Source organism: Trematomus bernacchii, unplaced genomic scaffold (genome assembly GCF_902827165.1).
Source record: "Trematomus bernacchii unplaced genomic scaffold, fTreBer1.1, whole genome shotgun sequence".
Lineage (NCBI taxonomy): Eukaryota > Metazoa > Chordata > Actinopteri > Perciformes > Nototheniidae > Trematomus > Trematomus bernacchii.
In genome coordinates, this window is record NW_022987705.1 from 14,295,430 (window position 1) to 14,313,963 (window position 18,534).

Below are 18,534 nucleotides of genomic sequence, written 5' to 3' on the forward strand. Positions count from 1 at the left end.
AGTGGCCTGCTGAGGCCTGGAGAGTGTCCTTGAAGCAAAAACACTGAATCCTCACATGTTCCACTGGCTGGATAAAGAGATCCACCTGAAACTGGTTTTATTATCCTGTGTTTGAGGAGGAAAGTAACATTTAAAGAGGATTCTTAAAAGATTTGTAATATTGTTTTGTTTAGTTTACTAATTGAAACAAACTGTACTGTACACAACGTACCAGTTCTAATTAGACGGAAGCATTTAGATTTTGAAATGTTTTAACTTCTCATCATCCAAATGTACTGCTTTTAAGTATGATATCAGTGGTGGAGGATTTTTAAAGCCAAGTTAGTATTTATTCATATAAAGTTAATAACAGACTGTTATAAAGCACTTCAAATCACTATTGTTTACTACAAAAAGCAGGAACTTTAACGTTTTCCTTCTGAAAAAGTAATTGTTAGGCCTTTTAATGTTGTTGCAGTCTCTATGCAAACATAGTTTTTTATGCTGCATTGAATGATTTATAATGAAACATCCTCCACTACTACTACTGTTTTTATTGTTTTGTCTGTTGACCTTTTTTTGTAACCCTTTTGTTCTAGTCTAAATGATCACTTCTGGATAAGATCAGTTTATTTCAGATAGTAGACTAAGAGAAAAATAGAAAAGACTAAAGAGGCATATACAGTACATATAGTGAGTATGTACTTTGTACGTGTGTTGTCGTACATGTGTGGAGGTGGAGGTCTGAGTATATATATCGTTGAATGCTCCTACATGATGACTGAATCGGACATGCAGGAAGTGGGGGAGTACACAAAAGCTCCTTTCCACACCAGCACCAACAAATTGAAATATCATGAAGGCCTCTGCGGATGAATCACCTCAGCTTTCAAAATACAAAAGACACGGAAGTGTGAATCGCAAAATTGATATGGAGGTGGAAGATGACAAATAAATACATGACACGAACACTGTTGCGCCACTTGAGCTTCAAATGTAACTGTCATACAGTACAAGTGTCCAATTAAGTTACAAAAAACACCTTAAAAATCATCAGTTAGTGCTTGAGAAAATACAGAGAAGATTCACACAGTTTGTTTCAATATGGTTCCAAGTAGGTGTCAAAAGATATCTTATTTCTTTATGCCAAAAAATGTCATCTATTCACTGAGGGTGGCTCTCAGAAGTCATGTGGAGATGAGCAGATAATCTATACATTTAAAAATATACAGGTAGTATAAGTTCTGTCAGCAGAAATATTCAAACAGAGTTTCTGAGTTTCAGCTCCACAGACAGGTCTGCTGTCTAATTAAAGCCTACTAGGTGGCTGGAGTCAGGCTTTGGATGGTCGGCACCATCGTTGGAATTACATGTGCACTGTGGGAATAAGAGTTTTTGGCAGAATTGTGGGTCAAGCTAACATTTTGCAGACATCAGCTAATCAAGCTGCAGGAAAGCTCCCTGAGATTTGAGCAAATTAAGAAGTGATAAGCAGCTGCTGTTTGTGTCTGTGATTATTCTGCTGTGGTTGTGGCCCAGAATGATCCATGTATTCGGCATTTAAAGGTTGCCAACTGTTTCCTTTACGCCAGATAATTATTTTAGGAGAACACACACATTATTGGAAATATAAAACAAGGTGATCTATTAGAAGGAGCCAGCATTTGTCTTTGCCAGAGTAAATTATTGACTGTATTTCATTCTTAAAGCAGACTTTTATAGAAATAACATTAATGTGGAGTTAAAGTGGACTTTTTTGTTGTCAGCCTTGTTCTTTAAGCCTTCTTTCTACTACTATCTCTGCATACAGTAGTAGCAGGTGTGTCCGCCCCATTTCTTACACCTATTTTCCTTGTTAAACTATTAAATGCAATCTCACCCATTTGGGATTCAACTTTTTCTCTTTCGCTGAATTAAGATTTGCTTGATTTCCTCGTCAAGACAGAAACTTGACAGAAAAACACCCATGCTGTTTTCGTGCTGGCAGCAGACTGTTAAGTAAGCCAAATTTTTTTAGCAATGTATAGGCCTAAATATAGTTGTTCAGTTGCCCAACCCTAATGGCTGGTCAATTTTCTGCATTTTTGTTGAATTTCATGAATTTTGAATCTGGACAACCCCAAGAAAAATGGCCACCATTTTTTTGGCAGTTCCCCTTAAACGACAAATGTCAACATTCAAGTAACAAAGAACAGCCAGAATGAATTAAAACCACAAAGTCCAAACACAACTTGTTGGATGACACTTTCTACAGAGAAAATCATGTTGTTAACCCTAACCCTAACCCACTCGTTTCCCTAAACTTAGTAGTAAACAATAGTTGTTATGCCTAAACTTATCCAAACCATTATAGTGTTTATTAAGTAGTCCTGTTGATCGTGGAGTCAGAATAGAAAGAGAGCGTATACAAAGTCTAGTCTACTTTGTTGTTTTATTTTGGAAGGCTTTTTCTTAACCATCAATGACTCAAGCAATTTGAAAGTAAAAGACCATGTCATTGGCATTTCAGTGTGAAAACATAGCTGAAGTCATTTATTAGTTTTAACAAAAATAAGGAACAAAGTGTCCTGTTTTCTGTTTCAGTGTCTTTTACTACATCAATGTGAATGTTTTCTCTGTGAGCTGCTCTCTGAAGTGTGAAACTGATACTTACCCCCCGAGGTCGGCATCATAATCCTGCCTGAACAGCTGAGATTTATAAGCACATGGCCTCTGCGCTGTTTTTACTGCTCTGAGATCTCACTGTGTGAAAATGTTCCGGGTTTTTCCCTCTGATAATTCGCTGACGATGGTCTCATCCCTCCCCTTTTTGTGTCTTTGTAGAGCAGCGTGAGGTTCAGGAGTCCCGCTGGGATCTGAGAGGGAAGAATTTGGCGTCCCTGTGGTGCAGACGGACCCCCGACTCTGTTCCTCCACAGCCCTGAAGGGACCAGCTTTTTGACTTCACTTCCAAGAACGTGTCCAACAGGGTTTCACACATCAACTCTGAGTTATTGGCCTTTTCTGATTGGACGTTGCCTCGGTTCATCCAGGCTTTTGCGTCTTCTAGATTCCACAATTTCTCTTTTTCCTCTTGTATTTTGGACTTGAAGTTCTGCCTTGAAAGTTAGATGAAGTTACAGCTTTATTTTCCATCCGAAAAGATTGAAACCTTTTTCAGCGTCCACCACTGGCTGAGTGTGGATTATTGAAAGAAGTCTGGTGGAGCCTTTGGAGAATTTAAATGGATGTTTGCTGCTGCTGATTTCAAAGACCTCTGGACGGATACAGCTGATTAACATGCAGAAAGAAAGATTTGTTTAATTTCCTGCAATTTAACTCGGAACTAATTGGAACTACTAAACAGCTTTTGGACCATTCAGTAACTTTGAAATGAATATAGACTCTGATACGAGTTGAAATGTGTTAATCTTTTGATATTTCAAAAGGGCATAATCAAGATTTTCATTAATTTTTTTACAGTGAATTTGCAGCTCTAGCACACTAGGTTTTTCATTTCTAGAAAGGCAATTTGAACAAAAGTTATATTTTGTTTGCCCAGTTTCTGTTCGAACGTGGAACATCCTGTAATTTATATTCTGTGGCAAGCCGCCGCTGTCACCAAGCCGATTAACCTCATTAACTTTTGGCATTTAGATTCTTTGTGAACCTTCTTCAAGGAAAATCATTTAAATTACGTTTCATTTAATGAGGATGCTAATGTAGTTGATCGCACATTTTATTAAGGATGCTACTTTTTATTGACGGCCCTTCTTAAACACGAATCATATATAATATATCCATAAATGTAACAGTTTTTGTCAGTAAAGCTAAAGATTATACCTAATGGATTTCCTCATCAACCATCCATGTGAACTTTTTTAAATTGAAATTACTGCCATTTACCTTTCTTCAGGAAATTCTAAGGATCTTGGATATCGTTTTCTTGATAATTTCAACAAGGAAGCATAAGCCATTTAATGTCTGTGTAAAGAATTGAAAGAGCGGCCATCGTGAAACAACCCGAAGTAACAGAGTATTGGATCTTATTTTCTGTAAAAAAAAAACATTTTCACTGAACTGACTTCAAAGCATCAGTATTTAAGTCACGTGGCTTAAAAGTTGCAGACAGAAACATAAACCTCTCTTGGACTGCTTATATTTTGTAAATTCTCCCCTTGGATTACAGCCCAAAGGATAGCAATGTCAGCAACTTGATTTTTTTACTGAATGTAAAAGTGACAGAATTTTGCTTATTGACCTTGGGAACACAAGCCACAAGCTTGCACAGATTAACAGCATCCAGAGGACAACGCGTACATCCCACCCTGTGTACCTTACATCACTTCTTCCTGTCTCTGGGGGACCTCTCAGCCCTTCCTCTCCCCACCATGGTGATGTCTCAGGGCACCTACACCTTCCTGGCCTGTTTCTCCGGCTTCTGGTTGGTCTGGGCCGTTATCGTCATGCTCTGCTGCTTCTGTAGCTTCCTGCAGCGCCGGCTGAAGCGCCACCAGGAGGAGAGGCTGAGGGAGCAGTGTCTGCGAACCGTAGAGATGGAGCCACTCGGCTGCCCCCCCACAGGATACCCGTCGCCGCCTCCTCCTCTGCCTCCTCCTCCACCCTTACAGCTGCCCAGAGATCCCCCGCAGTTCTGTCCTCCTCAAATCCTGTCGCCACCTGTCCCTCTGCAGGTTCTCCATCCCATGCCACAGGCAAACTGGATCAGCATGCCAGGTAACAACAAATAATTGTATCTTTCTTTGCATACATTATAATGCACATATGAATCCTTGTTTGTATTCTGTTTCTTTAAGGTTGCCCTTGTTTATATTAAACCATTTTGCTATGAAATATATAGGAGGTTGAATGGTGGAGGAGGTTAAAATAGGCATTAGGGGAAATTATTGTAAGCAGAAGGATTTCAAATGTCACCAATTTCCTGGAAATGTAAGTCTTGCCCCAGTACACCAATCAAACCTCTGTACATATATACATTTGAGTTTTTGTCATTGAGCTTTTACCTTGCATGGCAGCTAGTTTTGCCATTTCTCGAGATCTTAAGGAAATCATTGTTGTCAGTCTATTTATGTTGATCTGGTTGGTTAACCTTATCTTGTGATAGACGTTTAAATCCAGATGATTTATCGAATAACAAGCATTTTTGAAAGTTTGCCCTTTTACAAAAGCTTTCCAAAGACGACTTCTCGGGTGGTTCTGTGGAACAGAACATCTAGTGTGTCAGGCTAGCCAACAGGATCTAATGGCATTAATTGAAACTAATGCTTCATTATCCTCACGAAATATTAGGTTATAGTCCTTGAAAATCACAATAACCTTAACCTAACCCTGCAGTGATAAAAAATGTAAGCAACGCAACAACAATCTAACAATGTGTTTGTTGTGTTAAAAATAGTATGCAGAATAGGAAATAAATCAGAGATTAGAGTAAATCAAAATGTAAAACAAGTATACAACTGAAAAGAGTCAAACTATCACCTGCAGCAGTGAGTCTTTCCAAACTCAGCAGGTAGTAGGAGTATCCACAAGCTAACAAGCTGATAAACATCACTGAGGTTACCGTCTGATTCTGGTACACGAACAAGTGCGGAAAGTGTTGAGGCCGGCGAATACAAGAGAGGAAGTGGAAGAAGGCGAAAACTTTTGTCTGTGGCCATCTCCTGTAAACAATACGAACCAGTGCACGCCTCAAAGAAATATTAAACCCATTACACCTTAATTGCTTTTATTTATGAAACAAAATTCATATTTCATGTGTTACAACAAAAAATACAGCAAAGACTGAGAAATAATGAATGAATTCACATCTATATGAGCAGTTAAGATGCAGACAGAGAGGCAGAGGACAGTAGGAGGATTTCATTTTGTGTCCGATATTTTTTAGACACTTCCCAGCTTCCAGCTCTCTGCCTGCCGAGCAGCGTTCCCCCGCGGGGCGTCATGGTGACAGCTGCCGCTGAGGCGTGGGTGGTGACTGTGGAGGCCGGGCAGTGATGGAGCGAGCAACAACAGCTAAACTATAAGAGGAACATAAAAAAAAGACGGGAAGAAAGGGACAATCAGGGAGAGTACAGGAGCACAGCTGGGCGCGAGAAGGAACAGAGAGGCCATTTTTCCCCAGGGCTCCACCTTAAAGGATGTTTTATCTCATATTTACGTTACGAGTTATTGATTAATGACTCTGAAGTGTTCCTTTCTAATGCAATTAGTTTTTTAAGAAATTGGACAAAATGTGCAGTTCTTGTCGAAAATATTCTGAAGGCTTCTGCAGTCTAAGTTAGAAAACCCAAAGTTGTGTCTATTTTTCTGACAAATGTTAAATGCTACATACTGTACAGTAGTTGTACTGTATGTATCGAGGCCTCTTAAAAGGATCAAACTGAAAAAGGGAAATCACTTGTCAATTTCACAACTTGCAACCTGGGAAGAATAAAAGTAGACATTACTTTATATTTGGGGCTTATCAAGGTTGGGAACCAATGTTTTTATTGATACTCAGTGGTGGCGCCAGAGCATTTTTGTTGGGTAATCTATGGTAGGGCTAACCCATACAGTGGTGGTGCTCAAGTCAGTATTTGCAATGTAATTACATACACGCTATATCGCCCCCCTTGACAGTGAAACGCCACGCGTGAGGTTTAGATTATTTCCCTGTCTCAATCAAAATGGAACTGTATGAAATAAAACGGCACATTTGTCTTGTAGTAAATAAAAAGGGATCACTGTGAACGTGACGTATGATAGTACACGTTGAAGATCCAATGGGGATACTGAATGGCGGTTTCGATTGATCTCAATCAATAAGGCATGACGCAGATCCAACGTTGCGTTGCTCTGATTGGCTGTAGGTCTATTCAAATTGCATTCGGAGGCATTTTGATCTGACCGCGGCCGCGCTGATATTATAACGCCAGAGAATTTCCACACCTTTAGTGTATAAAACTCCCCCACTACTTAGACTATTCCTTGCACCCCTCTTATAGCATAAGCCCGAATGGTCTCAACCATATTGCATCAGTAACGTGCACTTGTTGTTACAGCAGGATCAGTTTGTGTGCTGTGGACACGACCCGTATATTTTCGCAATCCGTGTTCTCAACATTTAGCATTTCGCTTATTATTTAATTGAATTTGCATCACTTTTCATGGTGGGGCTAAGGTGCGGCTAAGCCATTTCTTGGTATGGCTGTAGCCTACCCCAGCCATACCCTGGCGCCGCCACTGTTGATACTACATCTAGACCATCAAGAAGAAAATGAGTCTACTGACAGACATTGCCAGTCAAAGAACTACGGGAAGGATTCTGGCTACGGCAAATATAGACGACGTTCCAAACTTTAGACCAACCTGCCAATGAGATTGTTGGGTGAGTTTATCCAGCTGGTGAAACAGCCATTCGTAACCACAACCCTAAATCACTCAAACGTTTTTTATAACAATTCAGACATCTGCTACCTGATCCACCCGGTATACATGCTCTCTTTAATCACCACCCTGCCTTGTTCAAATATTCCATCCGGGCAGCTGCCAAACACAACCACAAACTAACACACATAGCTGCTCCACTTGTGCAGTTGGCATTTCAATGCCTTGCTCAAGGGCACCTTAAATCAGACTTGTTCCTGTCCAACATTGCACAACTTTGCAGCCCTGAGCACATATTTTAACCCAAACAGTGTGTGTGAGCATATACAACATTTTAATGGAAATTCATTCATAGGTTTGGGGAACATTCTGCTTCACCCTTCTGGCAGAAGTAAACGGGAGCCAATTTTTCAAGCTTCAACCTTGAAAGCTAAACAAAGCTTGCAACTGCAGTGAAAATGATTGTCAGTGCTTAGCAGTATTAGCAATGAGCAGCAGCGCATTTATTTCATATGGCACTGAAGGACCAGAAGAAAATCCTTCAAGCTATAAGCAACATTAAAGCATTAACATGTGCAGCAATTCTGCTTTAAAAATATCAATATTATTTAATTTTGCATAAGTCCAGAGGCCTGTACTACGAAGCTGGTTCAACCTAACCTGGATATGTTTGAGTTAGCCGGTTGGCCCAATCCAAAACATACGCGCTCTCGCTAAACTGTACTACGACGCTGGTTATCAAGTGGATCGCTCAAGCCAGCCGTGTCCTATCTAGTTAGGTGCGCGTTCACATGAAAGGGGTGGTATTTGGAGCATTCGACCAATCTCAAACATGGACAAGCGTACTGACAGCGCAGCGTCATACTTCCTGAATGAAAAGTGAACTTTAATATTAGTCAAATATGAAGAAGTTAAACTTTAAACATCCATGACTTAAACACTTTATCCAGGATAAAAGCCACATAGCTGCACCTGCAAGGTGAATACAGCTGGTAAAAGAAAAAGCGTTTGAATGCGTACATTAACAGGTTTATGATATCACTGCCCCGTCTAAGACACGAGTGGATCTGACTTTAATTACATTTAACTCGAGTGTTTCGTCAACTTAATGTGTTGCTTAAAATAATACTTCTGCATACAGTATGTGACACTGTGAGTGTTGCACGGCCAGATACGGCTCAAGAAGCTGACTCAAATAAGGAAATATATGATACATTATGATGTGATATGATGTTATATGATGTGATATGAATGATAATGGGACACATCGACGTCTGCACTCACAGTGCCGCGGACTGTACTTAATGTTACTCTGATCCGGTTACTTATGTTGTGGCAGATATTTAAGTAAGCTTTCTTAACGCTAATGTTATAATAGTCAGATTGCTCTGAAGATGGGAGGGGATATTCTATTAATTTTCACGTTCACACAGTCAGTTGATTTTTGCCGGCAGTTTTTCTGTCTGTCCTCTATCCTGTAATATGACTTGATAGCTTTAAACTCCGCACACGGAGCTCTGATTGGTCAGCAGGCGGTGCTTTCACTGAGTTGATCTCTTAGCCTGCAACCTAACCTCCTCCCGAGGAGGTTAGCCGCTCAGCATAAGTTACCATAGAGATCTAGCCCGCTAAAAAGAGAACCAGCGTCGTAGGACCGGAAAGCCAGAGTTTTCCCTGAAGTTAGCCGTCTAGGCGAAAATCCGGCTTCGTAGTACAGGCCTCAGGTCTCAAGTCTGTCTCGTTTCTGTAGTTGTTATTTATTGCATTAGAATTTACTAATATGCATGCCTTTTTTAAGAAGCAAGCAAGAATGAATCTTAAAATAATCAACACAGGAACTATGACACAAAAAACAAGTAAGAGAATGAATAAAAAGCACTGTTGGAGGAAACCTTTTCAAACCTGTAGAGTGCTAGTAAAGTGTTGCGATGAAAGAAAGAGGGATTACTGGAGAGTAAAAGGAAAGCTGGAGTGAGTATAAGAGCATCAGCTGCTGTCAAAGATGCTTAATGAGCACAGACAGACAGTATCGGATAAAACAAAAGGTTGCTGGAGTCTTGGTCACAAAGCAGACTGATGAAGAGGTTCAGTATCCAGGCAGCAGCCGAGCTAAAAGGGAAGCAGGTGCCGACCAGCTGAGCACAACAGAGGCTGGAGAGGGAGAAGCCGGAGCTGTTTCATTAACGGAGAGAGAAAGAGAGGCGTTGAGATGGTGAAAGTGCTGAGTTTCCATTTACACCTATTCGGATAGCATTAGAGATGATGGTGGAGAGAGAGATGAGAAAGGACAAGAGGGGTGAAGCCCCCAGGAAGAGAGCCGCCTTTGAAGCAAATTTCAATAGCGGTCAAACTTGGTGTTATAATTTACGTGTTTGTCATGTGATGCCATAGGCCCAACAATATTTTGTATTGGAAGCGGGTGAACCGTCAATGCCATTGCCGCAATCTATTCTGGATGTAATGAATGCATGGATTAGTGTTTCAACGGCAGTGACAGAGAGGGAGGTTCAGACGCATGCAATGTTCTTGAGGTGGAACAAGGCTGTTTTTGTGACATGGCTTACGTGAGGTAGGAAAGTGAGGGTGGGGTCGAGGATGATGCCAAGGTTACAGATGTAAGTTGAGGGGTTGACAATTAAGCAATCGATGTTCAGTGAAAAATCCTGGGAGGAGTGGGTAAGTGAGTTTGGTCCGGTGATGATTGTTTCAGATTTGTCACAGTTCAGTTTGAGAAAGTGTTTTGCATCAATTTTTCAATCTCAGTGAGGCAGTTGGTGAGTTGGGAGTGTGTTGGTTGCAGAAATAGATTTTGTAGAAAGGTAAAGCTGGGTGTCATCAGCATAACAGTCGAACCGGAGTTGGTGGAGACAGAGGATTTGTCCAAGTGGGAGGATGTAGATGATAAAGAGCAGGGGACCAATTACAGAGCCCTGGGGGATGCCGTTGAGGACTGAAGCAGTGGAGGATTTGCAGTTGTTGATGGAAATGAATTGTTGTCTTTCAGAGAGATATGATTTAAACTAGGAGAGGTTTTCCCATTGACTTGCATTCAAATCGCTCAATGGGCCTAATGGATGCATAAGATTGCCGGAAGATATAGGAAAGATCCAGGTATTTTTGTTAAAGCCAGGCCATATTGCTTTTGCGCCACGTATCTTTTTTTATAGGAATGAACGGGGCTCAGCCTCCAACGATGTATCTGTTACGGGTCCCCGATATGAGGACCACAGTAACGGTTATGATACCTGTATCGTGCAGGTGAAAGAGAAGTAATGAGGACACCTTGTGTTCAGTTTCCTTCCAGATTACTTCTCCTGAGGTTGTTTTATTACACAAAATCATATAAACATATCAATTATCTTATGCATTTCAGTTTCGACTTACATTCCTCAATAACCATTCACATACCTTCACTCTGTCTGTATGTTACTCTTTTATGTGATAAACACATATGTCGAATTGAATTTCACATTCAATAAAATCTGTTGTACCTTAAATACATTTGTATACAGTATTAACCTGTATTTAATACTACTCTTCTTTTTACTTTCACTTAAAAGTAGTATTTCATGACCCCTCTAACCTGTCATGTTGACTATTTACCTTCTGCCATTAATGGCAGGTCACTAAAATGCATTACTGAAACATATTTAAGTGTAACAAACAACCTTACTGTTTTACCAACAGTAACTAACTTATAACCCTTACAAAGTACATATTTATTACAAACTCACAATCACTATACATGCATGTAAATACTCAGTGTACGGGAGGCTTCAGATATACTGACAAACTTGCATCCTTACTGCGTCAGACCACGTTGTCCCCAAAATGGCGCCGTACCGGGGAAGCTAGGCTAATACACTCACACCATTTAACGGTTTTACACATGTAAACAGCGGTACAAAGTCTTCTAACTGTTAGCGGGCCGTTACATATTATCTTCGCAAACCTTATGGGGGATTCATTGTGATTTATGCACAGTTTACCAACCTGTATCGTGCAGGTGAAAGAGAAGTAATGAGGACACCTTGTGTTCAGTTTCCTTCCAGATTACTTCTGAGGAAACCCCGGGAACGTCCGTCGCTTTAATCGGTACCCCGGAACCATTGAATCGAACACAAACGTTCCGCCTCACTACTCACTGCATCTATCGACCCCGTTAGTGAAATGAAAATAACAGATGTACAAAATAAAGGCATATTCTAACTCTAAATATAATACTTATTATATTAATGTGGTCACACATCCCAGGGGTGCCACATATCCAGTTCTCTAAATGCATCCATGGGTTTGTATTGTACCTTTAATCAAGCACTGTTTTTATTTTGTTCTGCATAACAGAAGCAAGTAACACTGTACTCACCTCTATGGCATTTCATTGTGCACTTGTGGCATCAATGAGAGAAGTTACTGTAGTGCTGAATTGTCTATTCAGCCTATTTTTAATACATTTGAAATAGAACTTAGGCAGAATTACTTTTATTGGACATTGGTTGGACTTAAGAGATATTTCCGGTCAAAGTTGGATGAATAGTTGCAAATGGAAACACTGCACTGCATACATGCTCACACTGTGTTTGGTGCTTTAAACAAAAGCCTTCTGATCCTCCTGCTGGAAACATCCGTCCCATGTGTTTCTGCGTGCTGGCAGATGGTAGTATTGTTTTACAGCAGAAACACATGGACGGGGGAGTTAGGACAACAATGACAGTGGATCCTGTAGGTATCTGTGAGGCATGATGGAGGAGTGATGGATTCTGGCCGAGTACACACACACATACACAAGAACACACACATTTGCATCTATAAATACATAGAGCTCCATGGCAACAGTTCAACAAACAGCTGTGGATTTGTACCACTGTGATGTTTGTTGTATTGCCTGTAAACAGGTTCGGGCTGTGGGTTTGTTTTGTTGCTGTTGGGATGCTGGAACTCAGGATAATTTACATTCAAAAGGGATCAGTTACAATGAAATACGAAAACAATTAAAACATGAAACCTGAAAGTAGATGAGGGACAAAATATTTGGCCTAAGCATAGACTGTATTCAAAAAGTGGCCGCAGCCACCAGGATACCATTTTGAAGCCTTGAGTTTGGCATTTTAGCCACAGTTTTCTTGTTTCTTTTTTTAACTAGAAGTGACCATATTTGGAGAAGAGGGCAAGTCCTCATGTCATGCCACTGTGAACGTGTGTGAATTTGGACCGTTTAGTCAAAATTCAAACAAACAAAAGAAAGTTCATTGACATTTCAATCTAGCCTACTAGCCATCACATCAAATGTTGGGAAAAGTTGAATGGAGTTTAAGAGGTAAATTAAGCATTACTCTGTAGCAGCAGGAGTAATACATCATCTCTTTAGTGGATAGCCTAACATCAAAATCAGGCTTCAAACTTTCTTTGATTCTTGCACATATTCCCGAATATATATTTCAGAATTTCCAAAATAACTTCTGCGAGAAACTCAGGAGACTAGATAATGTTAAAGCAGGAGGAGAGCTTGTGCAACATTTTGATAAATATTGATTAGGATCTGGACAAATGTATCAACGTGGACAAAGAAACTGCCTCCAGGTGTTACGAAACACTGTTTTGAGATTGATGTCTGTTGCCCAGGGCCCAAAAATATGTTCCTTTTAAACTGACAATATAGAAGAAACTCCCATTTCTTTCTGACTCTTTGTCAGCTAAGAGGTATTTTAGAAATGTTGCAGGAATAAATGCGTTTTCCTTAAATATCCTATTTTTGTGCTTATATTTATCTTAAGAACATTTTCTTTAGTTTGTTGCTTAACTGTCACATTAATGTCAGGTAACGCCTTGCTAAAATACCACTATTTAAGCTATATACCACTATTTAAGCTATCCCTGCTGCAGTCTGTAGTCCCCACATGCTTCAAACATTCCACTATCGTTCCTGTCCCGAAAAAGACAATCATCACCTGCCCCAACGACTACCGCCCAGTAGCACTCACCTCCACCGTAATGAAGTGCTTTGAGCGGTTAGTCAAATCATTCATCACCTCCTCCCTCCCTGAATCTCTGGACCCCCTGCAGTTTGCCTACAGAGCAAACAGGTCCACAGACGACGCCATAGCCCTCACCCTCCACACTGCCCTCTCACACCTGGACCCGAAGAACAGGAACACATATGTGAGAATGCTGTTCATTGACTACAGTTCAGCATTCAACACCATTGTGCCCTCCAAGCTGGCCATCAAGCTCAGAGACCTCGGGCTCAACAGCGCCCTCTGTGACTGGATCCTGAACTTCCTGACGGGCAGACCCCAGGCAGTGCGGGTGGGAAACATCACATCCTCCACCCTGATCCTCAACACCGGTGCCCCTCAAGGCTGCGTGCTCAGCCCTCTCCTCTACTCCCTGTTCACCCACGACTGCGTGGCCACACACAGCTCCAACACCATCGTGAAGTTTGCTGATGACACGACCGTCATCGGCCAGATCACAGACGATGACGAGACGGCGTACAGAGAGGAGGTCGAAAACCTGACATCTTGGTGCCAGGATAACAACCTCCATCTCAACATCAGCAAAACAAAGGAGCTGATTGTGGATTACAGGAAGCAGCAGGGAGAGGGACACGCCCCCATCGCCATCAATGGGACTACGGTGGAGAGAGTCAAAAGCTTCAGGTTCCTTGGGGTCCACATCACTGAGGACCTGACATGGTCTCTTCACACCACCACCATCACCAAGAAAGCTCGACAGCGGCTCTTCTTCCTCCGCAGGTTGAGGAGGTTCAAAATGGATTCCAGGATACTCTGCAACTTCTACAGGTGCACGATAGAGAGTATCCTCACTGGCAGCATGACGGCCTGGTACGGCAGCTGCACCGACCTCGATCGTAAGGCTTTACAGAGGGTGGTGAAAACTGCACAGAACATCACCAGGACGGAGCTGCCATCCATGGAGGACCTTTACTCCCAGCGGCTCAGGAAGAAATCACTACGGATTATCAAAGACCCCCATCACCCCAGCCACAAACTGTTCTTTCTGTTGCCGTCTGGCAGGCGGTACTGCAGCGTCCTGGCAAGGACAAGAAGATTCGGAGACAGTTTCTTCCCGCGGGCAGTGAGACTGTTAAAAAATTGAACTGTTGAAACAACTTCAAACATTCATCTGCTACTCAGTAGTATGTATCTAATACCTAATATATATATATATCATTCCAATAACTTGTATATAGACTCGTACTGCACTATTTCACATCATCACTTTATTTTATTTTATAACTATTTTATAACTATTATTCTTTTTGTATTGCTCTTGCCCTTATTGTTATTATGTTATTATGTTGCATTGTTGGAGAAGCCTGTGACATAAGATTTTCAACTACATAATTACTCTGTAGCTATGTCAGATTGACAATAAAGAACCTTGAACCTGCATTTTAACAATTGAGGACTCTGCTTTCTGTTGTTTCGAACAAAGCTTGTAAAATCATTTAAAAGAACAAAATAAATATCCACTAACTTATGTCAGCTGTAGCAACCGCAATGTCTCTAAGCAAAACGAGTCTGTTGACTATGAATCCTGTCTTGGTGCACCCTAAAATCATCGTGACAGCTGAAATACCTGAAAAAACTGACAATGTCAAAATGTCTGCATCAGTCAAAACATTTCACTGAGGAGTTCTCTAATGGGTTGCAAATGTGAACAGATGTGAGCTTCTCAGAGAGCTGCTGACGAGTGTAATCAGCAGCAGGTGCGAATGGTTCAATCAGAAGAGAACAAGTAAGAAATCTGCAACTGCCCAGAAAATGTTGCGCCATTGCTTTTGTTTGGCTGTTCAGATAAAAACATTATGATAAAATTGTCCTTAGTGTCACGCAACAACATATTTCCCTAAACTAAAATCTAAACGGAATACATTGCGCAGAAGAAAACAAATCAAGAATAACAAAATAAGTAATTTCATGCGGTTATTTTCAGAGAGCCTCCGGTAATTATGTTTATACAAATAATTTGCAACAGGAAATGATTTGTATAAACATAATGCAGATTAAATAACATGTTCTACTTTCTAGTACAACATTTATTATCTGCTCTGTCAATTATTTGTAGGCTACTGTCCAGAAACAAAAAAGGGATACATTTACATTTTTGACTTCAGTTTGCAACACAGACTTAGAACAACTACTGACATTTATAGTTTTTCTGCTAAAGTTTTCTTCTTATCTAACTTACAAACATGAACACAGCCATCAAACAAACATTCACCATCATCTAACCACAGACGGACAGAAACATTTCAACCACCCCCTTGCATTTACTCAGTAATTCACTCAAAAAATGATTCTGCTGAAATCTAAATATTTCTTATGACATCATTTGATGCTTGTACCATGCATCTGACTGGAAAGATTGCAAAGGACACACGTGGAAAAAGCTGATAACAATCATTCTGCACCAAAAGAATTTGGAAATGTGTTGTATGAGCAAACCTACTTGCAAACTTGAATAAACAATCAGGAAGCAGGGTTTTGAATCTGTCATTATTTTTAAGCCACACTTGCAAACATAGCTATAGAATGTATGTCTACAGGCTGTCTTCAATGGCTGCTATCAAACATCTGATAAAATGAATCTAGGTACGTTTGAGTAAAACAAATGTTGAAAATGTCAAACCACGCACCAACACTGTCTTTTTTACTGCATCATTTACCCATTCATGACTCGCTTACAATAAAAGTAAAGGCAATTTTAGACACTCGTGAATCATAACTTTACGTCATCACTGACATTTGATATGGTTTTGTTAGCAAAAACATTTTATAACGCGACTTAGATGCCGTTTACTCAGTACCACTAGAAATGATGCTTCAGTCTTCAGTGAGAAGCAGAAAGATGGAAAACAAGTGCGCCTAAAATAGGAAGGAGTGAAAGAGAAAAATAAAACGTGTGTGACACAGAGCTTGGACCAAATGTGCTGTGATGCTTTTTGTTCACACTACTGAACACATTGCCACACTATCGCAGTAGGAAGTAGTTTATCACAATGTTTTGGGTTGTGACTCCTCACTGCAAAATGGCATACATTGATCAGAACAAATGTTTTACTCTATAGTCCTTTATAGTTTTCTTTCTGCTTTGCACCAGCAAAACCTGTACATGTATTAGTGTCTCAAACTATGACTTATTTAAATGTACATTAAAGAAATATAATGTTGAGCTTACCCAGTGTGTTAAAAAGTAATAGCAAGGGGTCCTGTACAACCTTTGGTGCTGGGCGATATTCAAGTTTGATAACTTATTTTCTTTAAATGGAAATGTATCCAGAGAAAATCATATTTTGAGATATCATGACACCCATCACCCCTTCTGAATTAATTTGAACAACAACACTCAAATCACTTGGAAGATTGCAGTTTTGTTTTAAATGTTGCCCTCAACTTTCCAATAAATAGTTCAGTACATTACATTTGTCGGTGAATTACCCTGGGACCTTTCAAAGATATAATTTACTATTTATTTGACCTATATCAGGAGATAAGATTCTATATTTCAAACTCTAGTGACGAGTTGGGAGTTTTGCGTTTAATCCAGTATCCTATATTTTCTTTTACAGACACAGACGTATTTGGGAAGCCGCCCTGCTATGAGGAGGCAGTTCTGATGGAGGACCCTCCCCCACCCTACAGTGAGGTCTTGTTGGACCCGCGAGGAGGCACCTACCTGAAGCCCGTCCCGCCCCGAGCTGCGCCCCCACAGCCCCCACCCATTAGGGAACACCAGGATCCAGCTCCGGTGTTCACAACGGAGACCAGCAAGCCTCCTGTGGCGGCCGTATTCCCTGAGCGAGGTTACTCCTCCCTCATTCGCCTGCCTTCATCCCAGCGCTGGGACTCATTGGGTCATCTCTTATCCAACATGGACCTGAACCACAACAACCTCACGCCGCCGGGGGCACGCTCCATCCAGGCAGCTGCCGCGATGGCGACCATGCCCCGGAGAGAGCCCAGGACTCAACATGGGCTGCGAGGGGGGATTCAAGGACTCCAAGGAGGCATACAAGGACTCAGTGGAGGGATACAAGGACTCAGTGGAGGGATACAAGGACTTCAAGGGGGGATTCAGGGGCTTCAGGGGGTTCATGGACTAAGGGGACTGGAGCCCAGTTGCGGCCTGCCAACAGCCTTCCCTCTTCTGGGTCGTAGCACCGCCGTTTAGACCTCGATTATTAGAAAATAAGTCTTAGTAACCAATGAGTGGGTCTATCTCTAAAGAGCCTTGAAGCAGGAGATCTATAGACGCCTCCTTTGCGGCTCAGTGTCTACAGCACTAACAGCACTAGTAGTAGAGATTTAATCCCCTGAAGATCTAAAAGAGTGTTAAAGTGCTGCGAAAGGCGTCAGGAGCTCAATTCCCCAGGCAGCTCTGTTGCTGGGATCATGGCTTTCGGCTCGGAGTAAAAGAGGAAATTAAACACAACGTCTCGCACCAGTGTGGTTGAGTTACAGAGGCATGCTGGTGTCACAGTAACGATGATTGAGTCTTTCAAACAACAGAGAAGGAGAAGGAGAAAAAAGGATGAGTAATAATTCCAAAGGATGAGCAACAAGCACAGCTGTTTCTCCACCTTTCATCCTCCATTTTTTTTATCTCCCCCTTTCCTCTCTCCCTTCCTTTGTGTTCATCCCGGTTCTCCTCTCGTTTCTCTGTGCCGAAACAACCTATTGTACCAGCCTGCCGTTGCCATGGTTCCCGGGAACTGTCTGTTGCTCACGTCGACCTCTCCTCTTTTATCCGCACAACATTTCCGAAAGACTCTGTTCACAGCTCGTCTCATCTCAAGGACTGCAAGTATTAACGGTGACAAAAGAGCGTGTGAGCCTTCAGTGTGGAGTCGGCCACCATGTTTGTGACATTAAAGCCCCGAAGGCCAGTTTTTACACCGAAAGACAAAACACACAGAGTGCAACAAGCTCTCCACAGAACCAAGCCTACTTGAACTGCATTTTGTAACATGCTGCGTTGTTGTTCCTAATGACGTTACTGCAAACTGTTGCGGTTTGGCCTCAATCTGGTAGTCTGGGCCCTTTTGGTGGTCGCAGAATGGCGACGTCTGGGTCATTTGAGTGAAAAAACAAAATGTTTTCATGTACAAATGTTACTATCATTCTCTTAAGCTTTGTGACAAATGCTCGAATTGCTCTTGTGAAA

General features: G+C 41.3%; 1 protein-coding gene across 1 annotated transcript; it reads left to right on the top strand.

Annotated features, from left to right (window-relative positions):
- Nucleotides 1-3,509: 3,509 nt before the first annotated feature.
- On the top strand, nucleotides 3,510-18,534 carry LOC117490794 (proline-rich protein 7). The gene is made up of 2 exons (XM_034140608.1): nucleotides 3,510-4,695; nucleotides 16,940-18,534. Exons 1-2 carry the CDS (start codon nucleotides 4,350-4,352, stop codon nucleotides 17,539-17,541), a joined length of 948 nt encoding a protein of 315 aa, XP_033996499.1. The 5' UTR covers nucleotides 3,510-4,349; the 3' UTR covers nucleotides 17,542-18,534.